The following is a 17536-nucleotide window of genomic DNA, read 5'->3' on the forward strand; positions in this document are numbered from 1 at the left end:
GAGATTATATTAAAGGTGAATATTATAAAATACAATTTTAGTTTATAACTTCAAAAATATCAAAACAACAAGAATGAAAGTTAAGACCACAAAAAAAACCCTTTTTTTAGGGAGTGAAAAGCTTTAATTTAGTCTCTAAATTTTTATTTTTTTTTAAATTTGATCCATATTGTTTTAGAATTGTTTTTTTTAGATCTAAACTTTATTTTTATAATGTTTCAGTTCCTAAGTTTTAAGAGGGAAATAGAACATCAATTAAAAAAAAAGAGGAAAGAAAAATGGTTTGACCGATCACATTTCAATTATAAAAAGTCGATTTTAGTAACAACATGTTTATCTTGGAGACGAAAGCTCAATGTAGGTGGTTTTTCTCTTTCAATATGCTAGAGAAAGTACTTTTGGAACTATATAGTTATTATCAACAAGCTTGGATCTTGAGTTTTTATAGTGACTAGAGCATATATTAAGGTTGGAAATTTTAGAAATTGTTTTTATATAAAAATAAGTTCAAAATTAGGTTTTTAGAGTTTTAAAACTAAAACCTAAATCTGAAAGGTGACGCTTCTTATACTCAAGCAAGCAATGCTTGTCTAATATATTACAAAAATTAGGCATATGAGATGTCATTGTCTCGCCCTTCCAAGGCTATATGCGTATGGTTTTTTATAAGGGCAGACTTAGAGCGTGTTTGGCAGTGTGGTTGCGAGTGCTTTTCAAATAACTTTTCGTGCCAAAATGCATGCCAACGATGTTTTTTCATTTTTTAAAAATCATTTTTGACATCAGCACATCAAAACAATCCAAAACGTACAAACCATATTAAATTTTAGCAAAAAAAAAAAAACAAAAAATTTTCAAATTTTTTGGGAACGCGGCCGCAGCCGCGTTCCCAAACGGTGCCTTAGTCACAACTAATCTTTTTTTTAAATATCCCCTGACAATTTGTCCTTTTTAATAAAATTATTTGATGAAATGCATGGAATAATTATAGATGAAAATTTTATTATTTTGGGGTTACAATGGCTTTTTAGTATTTAAAATGAATATAATAATAAATTTATAAGTAATTAGATATTTTTTGTTGATTTAATTTTTAGAGAATGTTAGTTATTAGTGAGTGTATGGAGTTCATAATATAAAGTGAAATTTCTCAAGTTACGAGAAAGTAAAAACCCAAGCAAATCTTAAGATTTGTTTTTAATAGTTACCCCTTTTTACTATTTATATAATTAAATAAAAAAATAAATTAAAAAAATGTCTACTTACAGCATTGCAAGTCCTCACCAATATGTATGAACAAGACTTAGAGACCACTAGAAACGTGTCCCGTGTTATATCACGGGTTAATTTTTTTGTACAAAAAATATAAACAAAAATTAAAATCTAAGAGTGTTAGTTCTTTCTACAAAGTTATACCTAAGAATATTGGGTATGTTTGCTACTCCTGACCCAAAAGTTATATTTATAATATTAATAATAATATTAAACTTGTATGACCCAAGTGCAAGTGAGTTTGGTTGCAACATCAAACCCAGAGCCTTGGATATGAGTCTGCTTGCAAGGTCTTGTTATAAAAGTGTGATAATTAAAAAGGAAAAAAATTAATATTACAAAATAAAATTAAAAAAATATTAATTGAAAAGAAAAAAACAATAAAGCAAAGCATTATTCCGATGAATAGTGCTTTGCAAGGAGAGGTACAGTAAAATCCCCTTATGAGATCACAATAATTTAATAAACAATAAACAAAAAAAATCATAAAGTTTAATTTTTAATCAAATCGATATTAAAAGATGAAATTAATAGAAAAAAATTTACTTAAGAAAAAAAACAATTTGAATCAACTGATTTAAACCGGTCAAACTTGGGATTCGTGTCATGAAATTGAAAGAAAAAAGATTGATGTCTTTTAGTTATAGTTCATTACAATATTAAAAGAAGAAATTGAAAGAAAAAAACTAATAATAATAAAAAAAATCTGAATCAACTAGGTTAGCCCACCAAATCAGGTTAACCCGTCAAAACTGAAATTCGTATCATGAGAGTGTGATAACTAAATAAGAAAAAATTAACATTAATAAACTAAAGTGAAAAAAAAAGATTAATTAAAAAGAAAAAAACCTACAGGAAGAAAAAAACTAATGAAGAAACAGAAAAAAAATCTGAATTAATTGGGTTAACCCGTCAAATCAGGTTAATCCGTTAAACTTGGGATCCATGTCATGAAATTTTGATAACTAAATAGAAAAAAACTTAATATTAACAAACTAATTTTTTAAAAAAGAATAATTAAAAAGAAAAAAAAAGCAAAAAGCAAAAAAAACAAAAATACTAAACAAAAAAAATATTAATTTAAAAAAAAAACAAAGAAAGAAAAGCCTACATGAAGAAAAAAACTAATGAAAAAAAAGAAAAAAAATCTGAATTAACTGAGTTAACCTGTCAAATCTGGGATTTGTATTATGAAAGTTTGATAATTGAATAAGAAAAAAAAATTACGGGTTAACCCAGAATTACTTGAGTTAACTTGTCAAACCTGGAATCTGTGTCATAAAAGTTTGATAACTAAATAGAAAAAAATTAACATTAACAAACTAAATGAAATGAAAAAATTAATTAAAAAGAAAAACCAGAAAAAATCCGAGTTAATCCGTCAAACCCGGAACCTGTGTCATGACAATTTGATAACTAAATAGAAACAGAATTTAACATTAAAAAAAAAATTAAACAAAAAAATATTCATTAAAAAAAACAAAGAAAAAAAACAGCTAAAAAAACAAAGCAAAAAGCAAAAAAAAAAAAGACAACTCAGCGTTTCACTATGGACTGCACACAAAAAAATAATTAATTAAAAAGAAAACCAGAAAAAAATCCGGGTTAACCCGTCAAACCCGGAACCCGTGTCATGAAAGTTTGATAACTAAATAGAAAAAAATTTAACATTAACAAAAAAAATTAAACAAAAAAATATTCATTAAAAAGAAAAAAGAAAAAAAAAACAACTTAAAAAAAAGGAAAAAAAAACAAAACAACTTTAACAAAAAAAGAAAAAAAAAAGAGAAAGCAGCTGCTCAGCATTTTACTGTGGACTGCTCCACAGTAAAACACTGAGGAGTTTTAGCTATTGTTATAATGTTATGTTGTTGTTCCATATTATGTTGTCAGACTGTCTTTTGTTTTTGTTAAAAAATATGTTTAAGTGATGTAAGCATGTTTTTTTTTTTAAAAATAAAAGCAATTAGTTAAGTTATAGCTTTGTTGAGTTTAATAAGTTAATTTTATTTTAATTATACAATAAAAAAATAGATGACAACAATAAACTGATAAAAAAACCAATCATAATAACTTGGAAAAAAATATAGAAATATGAAATTAGATAAAAACAAAAAACAAATTGGCTTAATTTAACATGAGATAATGTGATAGACATGTAACTTAAGTAATAAAGGGTGAGTTGACCTAGATTAATTTGCATAATTCATGACCCATGTCATGACATTGAGATAATCTGATAGAAAAGAAATTGAAGAAAATCACAGAAATAATTTTTTTTTTAAAAAAATAATGTCAAACAATGAAAACAAATCAGAAAATAAAATAAAAAAAAGATGTCGACCTACGTTAACCTTTTAAACTCGTGACTCGAGTCATTAGACTGAAAGCACCATGCATAGAAAAACCGCGAAACACAATTCTCAATAAATCAAATATTGAATGATGAAATTGATAAAAAAAATCAATTATACAAAAGAATTAAAAAAACCAGCATTTAGAAGAAAACAAGTTTAACAAAAGAACAAAAAGAAAACCAAAAGAATGAGGATGATATTGAAAAAAATAATATATCATAAACTTAGATTGAGGGATAAAATTGAAACTAATAAAAATTGCACAAAAGAATGAAATAAAAAAAATGAGAAATTAAAAGAATGAAGATCGAATGTGGAAAAAATAACACATGCCAAATTGAAATTGAAAAAAATCAAATCTTTTCTAAACAAAAAAATCAAAATCCAAAAAAATCAAGATCAAATTCTAAAGCTAAAAAAATTAAGGGGATGCTTTGAATATTAAAAAAGTTAGGTGAGAAAAAAAAAAAAAAAGGCTTTCAACGCCAAACTAGAGATCTATTTAGAACATGCATCGTTTAGACATGAAGAGATCAACAAGAGGATTTAGATGCCATCTTGGAAGCTGCTCTTTGGCTGTCAGGCAATGCTGCATGTGCTATTTAAAGACTGTAATAATCCTTAATGTGCTAATACATGCAACACACCTATTTGTTCTTTTTATAAATATATATTAATTACTAAAATATAAATATGCCCCTGCTCCTAACTAACAATAACAAAAAAACCATAGTTAAAAAAACAAAAAATATCATTAACCAAAGCCTTTTTTTTTTCTTAGAGCATTTAAGTAATTTAATTATATCTTTAAAGTTGAAAAGGCAAAAATACCTTATCAAAGAAAATAAAAAGGCTAACTATCATTTGCGTCATATTTTTATTATATGAGATTGCATTTTAATTTTTTTAATTTGAAAATATATTAAAATAATATTTTTAAAATTGATTTTTAATATTAATATATCAAAATAATAATAATGATAATTTTTAATTTTTTTTAACACAGTAAATCAAAACAATTTAAAAACTTAAAAAACAAATTAAAAAAACAACAATTTAACCAAAACTCCTTTTTCAGGCGCTCCCCGTCTAGCATCCCACGCGTTGTAAACTTAACTAATCACTAGCGTACTAAAAAGAAAAGGAGCAAATCCCTCTATTCTTGTCTGAAATTCAATTTTTTTCTCGGGAAATCCGAAATTCTAAACCCTAACCCTAAATTAATCACGGAACAGAGATTGTATAAAATTGAACGAAAATAGAGAGATATAAAATAAATCGACGAGAATGTCAGAGAATGATGTCGAAAAGAAAGTAGCGGATAGATATCTAAAGCGAGAGATTCTTGGTGAAGGTACTTATGGTGTTGTCTACAAAGCTATTGATACTAAGGTAATCAATTTTTCGCATTATCTTTCTATCCTTTTATTTTCACTTGATTTTTGCCCTAGAACTGCAAACCAATTTTTAGGTTCTGTTTTGTTTATTTAAGACAAAAAAAGAAAGAAATTTTGAACAGTTTTGGGTATGTTTTGTTTGATTTTTGAGAAATTAAGGGAACAAAAAGAAAGAAATTGAAGAAAGAAAGCTACTTTTAACTTTGGTTTTCTGGGAGTTAATTTAGTTAGGAAAAATATCAATTTGGTTTTACTGAGTTTGATCAGATATTAAGTGGGTATTTGTAGGGTAACTGTTTGAAGGGATTATAGTGTTTTTTTTTTTGTTAATTCATGTTGGGATGTTGCAGACAGGACAGACGGTTGCAATAAAAAAAATTCGGCTTGGAAAACAAAAGGAAGGAGTAAATTTTACAGCACTTAGAGAGATTAAACTGCTTAAAGAGCTTAAAGACCCGAATATAATTGAGTTGATCGATGCTTTCCCTCACAAAGGGAACTTGCATCTTGTGTTTGAGTTCATGGAGACTGATCTCGAAGCGGTTATTCGTGATCCAAATATATTTCTTTCTCCCGGGGACATAAAATCATACTTTCAGATGACTTTGAAAGGACTACTGGTTTGCCATAAAAAATGGGTTTTGCATAGGTATTGGATTTTTATTGAGGAGCTGGTTTGTGAGGTTAGTTGCTGCTAGATTTGGTTTGAAATGCGTAGTGCTTGTGCTTTGCAGGGATATGAAGCCAAATAACTTGTTGATAGGATCTAATGGACAGCTCAAACTTGCAGATTTTGGTTTAGCGCGTATTTTTGGAAGCCCGGGTCGCAAATTCACCCACCAAGTTAGTGTGCATGTTCAAGCATTTTTTATTCAAAGGATTTGTATAAGTAAGGTCTGATATGATGTTTTGTTTAAGAAATAAGCTTAGCTAGCAGCGGTGGTAGCTGATCATATGACGGTTGACTGGTTTGGAACCAGTTCGAACCTTTGTTTGTGTTCCTGTTCCTGTACGTAGTGTATCAGGAGTGATGCTGAGATGATGGATAAATCTTCTTCTGTTTCTTTTTTTCCCCTTCCCTTCATAACTTTTGCATTTGGTATTTTGTCATCTTTTCCATTGATTCTAATGCAGAAGCCAGATTATATATATATGCTTATCTCATATTTGGGCTTTGCTTTGAAGATTTTCCTTACTTTTGTGCTGTATCACAAGTTTTTGATTCTCTTCATAAATCTGAACCTACAAGTTTTGAATGCCAATGTATAGGTCTTTGCTCGATGGTATAGAGCACCTGAACTTTTGTTTGGTGCCAAGCAGTATGGTGCTGGTGTTGATGTATGGGCTGCTGGTTGTATATTTGCTGAGCTACTTAACCGCAGACCATTCCTGCAGGTGAGTAGATGTTCATGCTTGATTTATCTTTGTGGTTCTCATACTTGAAAATGCTTGATGGTTTTAGCAATCATATTAGTTATGCAGTTGGCCTATTCTTTTTCCTCTGGAGTTCTATGTGGATTAAAGTGTATTTGTAAACATTGTTTGCAATCGGATCTCTAGTTATGAAATTGTTTGCTTGAGTTCTATAAACATGGCTTGCAATTGGATCTCTAGTTTAGTGCGTTGCTATGGTGGCTACCAGCAACCTTTCAGATTAACTTATTACTTTCTCCTTAATTTTGGATTTCACAAATATGATCTAGGTACTGCATTTTTCTGATTGTTTGCAAAATTTGAACTCAATTCAATGCCTTACCTCAATGTTAAGACTGACACATGAGCTAGAGGTCAAGGGGGTCAATTTTAATAACGATCAAAGAGTACACTTTTTGTGATGAATGTGTTTCTCATGCTTTGAAATCTTTTCTTGAAAATGCTTTAACTGTATAACATGCATTTATGCTTTGTTTTTGTGCTATGGCAATGTGAACTTCATTGTTGGTGTCCTGGCATCAAAAGATGTGGAATAGAAATTCTAAGATGTGTGATTAAAAATGGGCCTAAAGTGATATTGGATGACAAAGGAATGTTTTATTTTTTATCTTTCATTTCTAACATTAGTCCATTACATTTGAATTTGTGCAATTCTCCTATGTCAAAACTGTATGTGGAAAGCCTGGGTATTCTCGAAGGTTGAATCTGTTATTTTGTTGGTGGTTCTCAATAAGATGAACCTTATCCAATCTTTTACAGGTTTTTGTGCCACACAATGTCCCATATCCTGAAATTTTCATTTTTTCCCCATAACAATGGGCAGAAACAGAGTCATCCTTTTCTTTTTCATTTTCCAGTAGCTTGTGATATGTGGCACTAGGTTTTGTCTATTTGTGGCAAATCTTTGATGACTTTTGGTAGAGTAGAAGATTTATTGCTTGTGGATTTGAGGGACTTTGTGGGGGGAGAGGAATTCCAAGTTCTATGAAGTTGTGGTGTGTTCATAATTGTTTGGTCTTGGTTGGTGTGGGGTTGAAGAATCCTTGTGGATCTTTCAACCTGGAGACTGGTGCACAATAGATCCCCCCCCTCCATCCCTCCATGCACACTATTTTTTTTTGGGCTAGTGGTGGAGCCTGCTTTAGCTGACATTCAATGGAATCATTTAGTCCTATCATCTTCTTTTTTTCTTCCTCTGAGGATACCCTTTTCTCCTCAATTGTATTTTTTTGTTTGGTTCCATCAAGGAATATTATTATCCTTCTATTTAATAAAGGCATGGTGTGCAAGGGACCATTACATTTAAAATATTTTCTTAAACAGTAGTTAACGAGGTACAGGAATCAGAGAATATCCAAATGTTCCAATTTCTTATCTGTGAATTAGACTTGTATGAATTTTCCACTAGCACCCGGTTATTTCTTTGATATTCAATGGACATCAGTGGGAATTCTTATCTTTCCTTGCCCTTGTCAGAGATGTTTACCTTAATTCTTTTATGTATCTTTCCCCACTAAAATCTGCTTAACTGAACAACCTTAACAAGGTATCTCAACTGACAATTTTCTTTTAAAAAATTCAAGGATTGGACTATTGGGGTTCTGTCTTCAATTGTGAATCAATAAGCATACTCTACGTAGGTGCATTATCGAAAACATGTGGATATCTTTCCTTTCCTTTGCTATCCTTTCTAAGAACTTGATGAATGGTAAATACAAATAGATTTGGATAAAGCTTATTTTATTGTAACAACATCTTGTTAATCATTTTAATGCTTATCAATTGTATGCCCATGGGGTATTTTGCAATCACCACCTGCATGCAGAAACAGTTTGACTTTGAATGTCTGACAGGGGGATAGCGACATTGATCAACTTGGAAAGATCTTTCAGAAGTTGGGGACTCCAACTCCTTCGCAGTGGCCTGATTTGGAATGGCTTCCTGACTTTGTAGAATATTCATCTCAGACTGCACAACCTTGGCGAAAATTGTGTCCTACAGCTAGTGATGATGCTTTAGATCTGTTATCTAAGCTGTTTACATATGACCCAAAAACTAGAATTACAGTGCAGCAAGCATTGGAGCACAGGTTTGCAAAATCTTTCAATTTGAAAAATCTACATTATCATTGGTTTCCTGCTCTCATTTTTGTTTTCCTTCTAGGTACTTTACATCTATACCTCTGCCCACAGATCCGGCTAAGCTTCCCAGACCAGCCCCTAAGAGAGAATCTCACAACCCAAGGACTTCAGATTTACATGAGGGTCCTACTGTCTTGTCACCAAAAAAGAAGGCAAGAAGAGTGATGCCAGATCGTGAAGTGTTTGATGGAAATGCATACCATGTTGATAAGATTGATCAACACGGTGGTGAGATCAGATGGGCAGCTGGGGATAACACAAGCAGGAATGAACAGGTGCCGATGTCGGTTGATTTTTCGATCTTTGGAGCAAAACCAATGAGTAGACCTACAATTAACAGGTAAAACTACTTCTATGAAGTTTATTTCAAAATGGGTAAAACATTGTCTATTTCCCTTAAAATATGATAGCTAATAAGGTTGCAGCCCGTTATACTTGAAGTTGGAGTTTAGATTCATATTCAAAGTGTCATGAATTTTCATAAGTTCCGTATGTGACCCAGAGATAAGCCTTGTTTTCAAATTAAATGAGCTTAAACTTCAAAATTTAAATAGTAGCCTTTGGGGCCCTTTACATCTTTTTTATTCTCTCTTTCTCGGGGATTATGGGGGAGGATGAATTGTTGTGTTAAATTGAATTTGACTAGTAGTGTTACACTTACGTTGGGAATGTACAAGACAGGCTCCATGAGGACTAAAAAATGTGACATCAGATTAAAGGAACAAAAGCTAACCTGATGAACTAGGTTGATGGATGAACTTAGGATCATATCTGTCATTCAGATTATTTCATGACAGGAAGTTAGAGAAACCTTTTCTTTTTCCTCTTTAAAAGGGCCTTGGGGTTGCTGGGGATGGAAAGGAGGCTGAGGTTTGGCTAGTTCAAGTTTTATAAAGAACAACATTATTATTATAAACAGTTAACTATATTTTTGGGTCCATATGTTTGGAACTAAATTGAGTTTGTATGAATGAGTTGGAATACTATTTCTGATAGGGAAGCCGTGAGAAAAAAACAACAGGTGAGGGCTTTGAATTCTAGAGTCTCCGCTGAATGCCAGTTAATGATTTTTTAGTCTGAGGTTAGGCTGTGTATTAATGAGGCCACATGTTCTGATGACTAGATGTGAGATTGTTGGTTGTATGCTCATTTGTCTTTGACTTTTTGCTTAAATGTCTCTTTATCTTTTCCTTAAATATCATTATGATATTGTTTATTTTTCTCAGAGAATCATCTTTTCTTAAATATTAGACTACTATTATTAGTTCATGAGAGAGATAAACTTCCTCGATATTAACCAACTTTTCAATTAAAATATGTTTAATGAAGGAGATAAATACTCCATAAACTTACTAAAGATTCACAATAACTATTGAAATAAATTAACAACCATCTAAAGTTTGTTTGTTTCTTTAGTTATGTTGGTTGATTGCTATAAATGATATACTAGTTAAAATTAAGACAATAAATGGTATCGTTAAACTACGTCTCTTGGCTTTCTCTTAGTAATTTTTGTTCACCTTTTTTGAGCTTTAAAATGTAACATTTCTTCAAATTTTTCCAAATCTCGTAGAAGGATTTGGAAAAATTAAAATGCTACCCATTTCCTTTTACCATATTTTCTTCCTGTTTTAAGGGAGTTTCCATTCAAGTGCATTATGCTAGGGGAGATTAAAAGCTGATGTCACCATTTTGCCAAAACAACTATTGCCATTAACTAGCACCACCACTTCACTTTCTGCCACCATACAACATCAGCAGCAGTGTCACCACATCACTATCACACTACTGGCAGAACCACCCTTGCACTACTCTTAATATTTCTGGTAGCCTTAACAATTACATGTTTAATATTTTCTTTTTACCATTTCAATCTTGTGCATAAGTGCGCACTCTTTTCATTTGAATTTGCATTCCTATTTTACCCAAAATGAAAAAAAAATAAAAATGCAAGCAATCATAGAAAGAAAAACTCTTCTAATGTTGCATCCCAATTTTTTGTCCCATATAAAGCCCAACCATAATATCAGTTTTTTATTTTTAATTATATTAAGAATTATTATAAAAGAAGCCCTCAAATTGGATCTTTTATTTGTGTTATGATCTCTTACCAAACAAGTTCACTTGATGAATTTTTATCTGATGATTAAACAATCATAAGTAGGCATGAAGGGCATTCTAGAGAATGATCATTATATCTATATATCAATGGTTTAATATCAATATCAGATTTAGCTATGACTAATTTGTTAAAGAAATGAAATAATGGTTGTGGGTTATAATGATATCAATTTTTAACTGCATAAAACTAGCTTACTGAAATAAAGAGGTAAATAAAAATACATTAGGTTCTAGTTCCATTTTGTTAATGTTAAGTATAAAGTGAATAAGATTTGTATGATCATTAACTTTTACCCACAAAATAAATTGATTGTCTAGGAAATGCCTGGGCTTATGCCTTGAGTCTTGCCTTCACCTTTTGACCCATAGGTACAGGTACAGGTACATATGCACTGGGGACACTCCTTTTGACCCATTAAACTAGTTTTTTTGATGATACGGTAAGGTTTAAGGAAACTAGATCATGTGCATCCAGACATTTAGTTCGCAATGATATTTCAACTTTAACCTCATTGTTCTTAATATTTTAGAGGTAAAAGTCTCCAGTTGCCATGTAAGTGACATTCATATGAAAAGAAACGTAAAGGACATATTGAGAAAAGGAGCATTTTTTAGCCCTGACTTCTATACAAGAGCAAAAGTTTTTGGACACCATGAAAAAGGAATATGGGTTCTTTTCACCAGAGAGATTAAGAATATTGTATTGTTTTGCTGACATATCTCTCTTTCCTCGGTCTGCACTGGCCACTTATTTAAACCTTTCACACTTTTAATTGTGAATCTTTTTAAACTTGTTACAGAAATCATATGTTTTTCTTGCAACAAGGTAGTTTGATTTGCCAATATCTGAATTGTGCTTAATTCTTAAACAAGCAATGCTCTGAGCTTCAATTTACTGATCAATTTCCCAAACTATCATTCCAAATTCTTAATTAACTTTAAGGCACGGATTGTCTGAAAGCTAATGGCTTGGGGGTATTGAACATTGGTTATTTGATTGAATATATATTGTTAATTTTGTGGTTATCCATTTCAAATCGTCTGAGTTTCCAGATAGATTGTAAATTTTGCAATTTCGATAAATGGGTCTTAAATATTGCAGATTTTTTAACTATTTGAATGTCAGATAATTGCTGCATTTTATGCAATTTTGAAGTTCTTTTTGTAATTATCAGAAGCAAAATTTGGACCTCAGCATATCTTCCTCATTAATTTAGACATGCAAGAATTTGCCATATCTGTTCATGTAGAGGATGTGCTGTAATGACATGTTTTTTCCACATGCGCAGTGCTGACAGATCTCATCTAAAGAGGAAACTGGATCTTGAATTCCAGCATCCCGAATAAGAATATTTACCTTAATCACACTGGATTTGGAAATTTCTATAGAGGATATATTATTTCTGGTGCTGCATTTATGAGGCATGCTGTGAGTCTCTCAAGCTGGTTGTAATTATATGGCAGTGTGTCGCCTTTCTCATGATGACTTGCCAGACCCTTCAGTTGGCTATTTTCTGCCCAGAGATCAAAAGGAAGCATCTGTACTGCTGACCATTGCTTTTTTTTTTTTTTTGCCCCACTTGTTTGAAGCTGTGGCCTTGAGTCATAAATAGTTGTCAAACAAAAAAGAGAGAAATATGACTTTTTTTCACCTTTTCAGATAATCGACACTGGTCGGAACACATTTTTACTGTAGTCTATGCTTGAGAGAAGTTGGACACGGTAATTAATTTCCTATATAAATTGTGTTTATTGTTGAGTGTACTTTGTTTTCTCTCGGTGAGCTGCATAAGAAAAGATTTACAAGCACCTAAGAAATTTCATGTGTATTTATTTTTCCCAATAATTGTTCAATGGTCGCAAGTTATATCATCTTTGAATTGAGTGCGGGGCCTGTATATATAATAGATTTCAAAATTAAGATAAGGATTAAAAACAACAAAATATCAATTAAAAGAATAAGGCCTACCTATAATAGATATTCAAGGAGGAAAAAATTGAAAAAAAAATTTAATTTTATAAATTATTTTAAATAAAATAAAATAAAAAAAATAGAAACAAGATTTGAAAGGAAGAAATTTAAATGGCTGGTTTGAACAATTACAGGGGGTTGACATGGAAATCAAAGGTAAGAGAAGCAAAAACAAGGGTTTTTGATGTGAAATTGATGGTCCGTTAAGTACACGAACTATCTTGGGATGGAGGGGCCGTTAAGTAATGACACCTTTGAAGACATTATTAGGCTGTTGGAAAATGCCTTGTGCACTGCTTAAATGGGGCGAGTGTTATTTACCTGTTGGCGTTTCACGTGTTAACTATTTTTATTTTTAATTATATTTTATCTTTATTAAAATACTAAATCATTCATTTCAACTTGATTATAACAAAAAAAATCAAGTTGAAAATATAAAAAGCCTTGCACACCAGCTTAATAATATTTTATTTCAATAGTAAACCTGTCATTTTACTATACTTTTTAAAAAAAAACAAACCTTTTGACACTAGTTTTTTTTTTTTAAAAAGAAGATCTATACTTAATTTTACCGTGTTGAAAAGAAATATAAAATATCAAATTGTCCCAATCATTTTGATAGTAATCAATGGATCAAGTGGAAAAAACAAATTTGTCCCAATTATTTTGATAATAACCAATGAATCATGTGAAAAAAACCTTACTATTGTCATCAACAATGTCATTGAATTTTGTAAATTAATAATAATAAAATCATTACATTAGTATTGCCTTGGAAAAGAATTTTCTCATGTAGCATGACTTGTGTGTAACACCATTGTAGTCACTTTTTAGTGTTTATAAATTGTTTTTATATATTGGTATTAAAAATAAATTTTAAAGAATTAAAAAATATATTATTTTAATACATTCCCGAACATAAAACACTTTAAAAAATAATTATCAAAATTATAACATAATCACATGTTTATTCTGATGCTCTTATGACTGAAATATACAATCTTTCAAAATGTTCTCATCCCTTAAACCAACTTCTTTACCTAATTTTGTTAGTTTCAAATTTCTGACAAAAAAAAAAAAATCAACTGTGTAATTATGGCTCAACCTCAAACCCTTGACCCTATAACGGTTTGATGACCGAGTCAGTTTTGAAAACCTTGGGTAGATTATGCTTTGCGGCTTTGTTTCATTTCTCGATTGGATTGGTCCAAGACTCCATGCTACTTGATATCAGTAAGGAAATCAATGGATGGATGGCAACGTCTTCCTGCTAGGGAAGGAGACAGCAGCACTACTGCCACTGTCATGACAACAGCAACCGGCCTCAAGGAACCACTGTTAACACATTAACCACTGTATCCATCAGGACCCAACTCAAGTTCAAGCTTCTGAGCACATACAGCATCAAGGTTCAGTTAGAGAATGGCGTGGCGCATGTAGTTTTGTTCACCATCTTCCGTTAACAATGGGGCAGCTTCCATTTGATTGCTTTCTCCTACTGAAACCAAATTGTGGCTGTAACACTCTCGGGACTTTTAGCTAGTCATCTACAGTGGATCAAACCTCAATTGGGAAACATATGAGCCACATTTAACATATAGTTCAGCGTACAATCCTCAAGAAAGCATCCATAACATACATTTCAGATCTCAGGAATAAAACTCAATACAAATGGAACAACACTCTTCAAAGCTTAACCAATCTTGTATTCTACTTCGTGGCCTGGGCAATGATATTGCTTATCGAACTGGCCTGCTCTTTTGCAGTCTCTACCAATGAGTCCTGCAGTTCAAATAGGGTAGCGCTCAGATATCCTGACAAATCAACAAATGAAAACATTGTACACAGGCCGGGAAGGGCAGTACCTGGGCAGCTATTAGCCTAGCAACTGTTTTCTTGCTGGACTCTTGAAGTTCACCAGCTATCAAAATCTCATCCAATACATAATAGGCCTTCAATGATTAAAGCAGCAAGTAAATAAATAAATAAGCAAAGAAACTTTCATATCTATGCATGCAATGAGACAGGTAAAATATGTCTTATTTGCAAGGGCGTGTTTGGAACAAACCACTTCTTCCATCAACCATCACTTACAGCATGGTGTAAGCCAAATTTAACTTTCAAATGCTATAAAAACAAAGAATAAGTTGAACTGAAAACAAGCAAGCATACCTTATGGAAGTTGAAGATCAAGTCCAACTCGCAGACCTGGAGGCAAATCAGAATTACTAAACTTGATATATGCAAACAATTAAATGGAAACTAGAACACCACACAAAGGACTTTGCAGCCCTTGCAATAAACCACATTCTAAGTTTTACTCACACTGCCAAAGTATCGGTCCAAAATCTCAACAAAATGGTGAATTATTTCAAGGACCTCTAATTCATTGTCGTCCTGATCAGTGCACATGCAGAAGTAAAGGCTAGCATATCTGCATGATAATGCACATTGGAACCAACAAAAATTATGAGCTCTAAGATGGATGATGAACATATTCTTGAAATTCACTGAAAAACACTCAATCATATTTTATCTTTACCTTTTATAAACAACTTTCTGTCCTCTCCATTCAACAAAATTACAAAGCTTGGGTCCTCGAGTCAAAATTACTCCACTGAGCTCACGGATTACCTTCTCAAGGCACGTTAAAATACACAAATAAGTATCAATGATGTAAGAAAATGCACATTAATTCTAGAGAAGTAGCAAAAGATAATGTTCAAGATACAATTGAACAGTGCAAAACAGGTATTACATGGGTCAAAAACTCATCAACAACATAGCAAATCAAAAACATATGCAACATCAAGGTGATGATCTACAACACAACAATCTCAAAGACAAGAAATATTGGCACTAACCTTACTTCTTTCCTTTTGTGTATAAGGTGAATACCATTTTGTCAATCTCACTTTTCCTTGTCGACTAATAAGAAGTACAAATTGAATCTGAAATATGCAGGTAGATAAACATTAAAACCACCACTAAAATAGAAACTTTACGCTTTGTATTCAATTCACAATTGCTGAAACAAATTAATTGATTGATCACCAGATCCTGCAGATAAAAGCATTTATTTGGAAAATTTGCATGAGATTCAATGGTTTATATTCATCTCAAGCTCTACATACATAAAAACTAATGCATACATAAAAACTAATGCAATAGTTACTACTTTGTTCACCAGTTCTTCCTGCTCCTTTCACTTCAGAGAACTATTGAAACCAGAAAGTTCCTTCCAATCTAAGTAAGTTTTCATCTATGACATATATGTTCCGAAACAAAGCATGATAATCTTGCTCTTTGACAATTAATTACAAGTTGAACTTCTTAACATTGTATCTAATCAGTTGTAATTTTCAGTAATTAGTATTACCACTGATCTTGTAATGTACAGAAATGACACATCAAGTGTCAAATAGGTCTATTTTCCTGTCCAAGTGGCCTAAAAGTTCCAGTAGTTTTGTATGTTAAGTAAAATTGGCATATTACGCCTGCCATTCCAAAATCACATAACAGATCACACTTCATCCAAAGCACCTTACGCATCGCATGCTTATCCAACTACAGCAATTTCATCGAACAAATTCATCACCCTAAAACTACAACCATTAGATTTCTAATACTCTAATTACATAGCATGTTCATCGAAATTCTGAGTTTACAGATAAAACCTCATTTCCCGCCAATTATAAACCAGTACAACCAATTATTCAAACCATTGAAGATCCTCAATAACCAATCATTGTTTCACAACATGACTGCACATTGAAAAGAAACCCTTGATCCCACATACGCTAAAACCCGGGAAGGGAGGAAAAAATCCCATCAGATGTTACCATCAGATCTAAACTCCCATACATGTTATAAGATGAATATTAAATAATTCAGCACCCTATCCCCATCATAGGTATTGATCCCTTTAACATAACAAATACAGCATCTGAAAATAAATTCACAACATATAAAGAGGAAAACAAAATAGGAATTCTCTAAGACCAAAATTGAAGCAAAATATTCAAAAGAAGATGGGTTTTCAGTCTAAAAGTTACCATTTTGTTTGTGTTGACCGATTTGGTGAACGACCCCGAATCGATAATCTCCACAAACTGAGAAAAGCAGAGAGGATTGAGCTGGATTCAGCAGATGGGTCTACTTGTAATTAGAGTTGTCGCTCTTTGCTTGCTTGCTTTTACGTTGAAAGTTTCTGATGAGCTGGGCGAAGACGGAGAAGGAAAAGGAAGGGAGCTGTGGGTATGTTATCGAACTGGACTGAGCTTAAGAAATTTGTTTCTTAATAGATCTTCTTGGAGCTATAAAGTGCTGTATAGCCCATATCAGTTCAGACAAGATCCATACAGCTTTATGGGCTTGATCGATCGAGCTAATTCATCAATCGATTGTTTTTATTAAAAATATATAGTTTTTTTTTTAATAATTTAATGTTAATTAAATCGAATTGGACGAGATCAATCGAGTTTCACAAAATTAATTCCTTCTCTGATTTTAAAAAAATATAAATAATTATCATGGTTGGTTTCACTTTTATAAAAATGAGAGAGCATTGCTATATAATAATCTAACTCATTACAAATATGAGGTTCTGCAAAAAATCTATCTTTAGCTATTTATATCATTTTACTCCATGGCAGCGATTGGTTCAAAATCTTTTTCTTCAATTTTACTTTTTAATTATATTGATAAAAACACATTTATGAATGAAATATTTAATATTATATTAATATAATAAAGTCTTACATATAATTGTTGATTATATATATTATGTTAGGATATAAAACATTAATCTATTATGTTAGTAGGATTGAGCACCACCAAAAT

General features: G+C 31.6%; 2 protein-coding genes across 2 annotated transcripts; one reads left to right on the forward strand and one right to left on the reverse strand.

Moving 5' to 3' along the window:
- The first annotated feature begins 4703 nt into the window (after positions 1-4703).
- Positions 4704-12486, forward strand: LOC133678632 (cyclin-dependent kinase D-3-like). The gene is made up of 7 exons (XM_062101020.1): positions 4704-5021; positions 5377-5675; positions 5761-5869; positions 6296-6421; positions 8314-8549; positions 8624-8941; positions 12012-12486. The coding sequence occupies exons 1-7, from the start codon at positions 4917-4919 to the stop codon at positions 12067-12069; spliced, it is 1251 nt and encodes a 416-aa protein (XP_061957004.1). The 5' UTR covers positions 4704-4916; the 3' UTR covers positions 12070-12486.
- Positions 12487-14262: 1776 nt separating this feature from the next.
- On the reverse strand, positions 14263-16994 carry LOC133678725 (AP-1 complex subunit sigma-1-like). The gene is made up of 7 exons (XM_062101192.1): positions 16750-16994; positions 15559-15645; positions 15237-15328; positions 15020-15128; positions 14867-14902; positions 14560-14646; positions 14263-14476 (listed from the first exon to the last, which is right to left on the reverse strand). Exons 1-7 carry the CDS (start codon positions 16750-16752, stop codon positions 14405-14407), a joined length of 486 nt encoding a protein of 161 aa, XP_061957176.1. The 5' UTR covers positions 16753-16994; the 3' UTR covers positions 14263-14404.
- Between the last annotated feature and the right edge of the window lie 542 nt (positions 16995-17536).

Source organism: Populus nigra, chromosome 18 (genome assembly GCF_951802175.1).
Source record: "Populus nigra chromosome 18, ddPopNigr1.1, whole genome shotgun sequence".
Classification (NCBI taxonomy): Eukaryota; Viridiplantae; Streptophyta; class Magnoliopsida; order Malpighiales; family Salicaceae; genus Populus; species Populus nigra.

Coding starts and splice junctions, on each gene's coding strand:
- LOC133678632 (XM_062101020.1), top strand. CDS start 4,917: ATGTCAGAGAATGATGTCGAAAAGAAAGTAGCGGATAGATATCTAAAG. Junction 5,676..5,760: donor AAAAAATGGGTTTTGCATAG/GTATTGGATTTT, acceptor TGTGCTTTGCAG/GGATATGAAGCCAAATAACT. Junction 8,550..8,623: donor CAGCAAGCATTGGAGCACAG/GTTTGCAAAATC, acceptor TTTTCCTTCTAG/GTACTTTACATCTATACCTC.
- LOC133678725 (XM_062101192.1), bottom strand. Junction 14,647..14,866: donor TGATCTTCAACTTCCATAAG/GTATGCTTGCTT, acceptor TAATCATTGAAG/GCCTATTATGTATTGGATGA. Junction 14,477..14,559: donor CTAGGCTAATAGCTGCCCAG/GTACTGCCCTTC, acceptor TTTGAACTGCAG/GACTCATTGGTAGAGACTGC.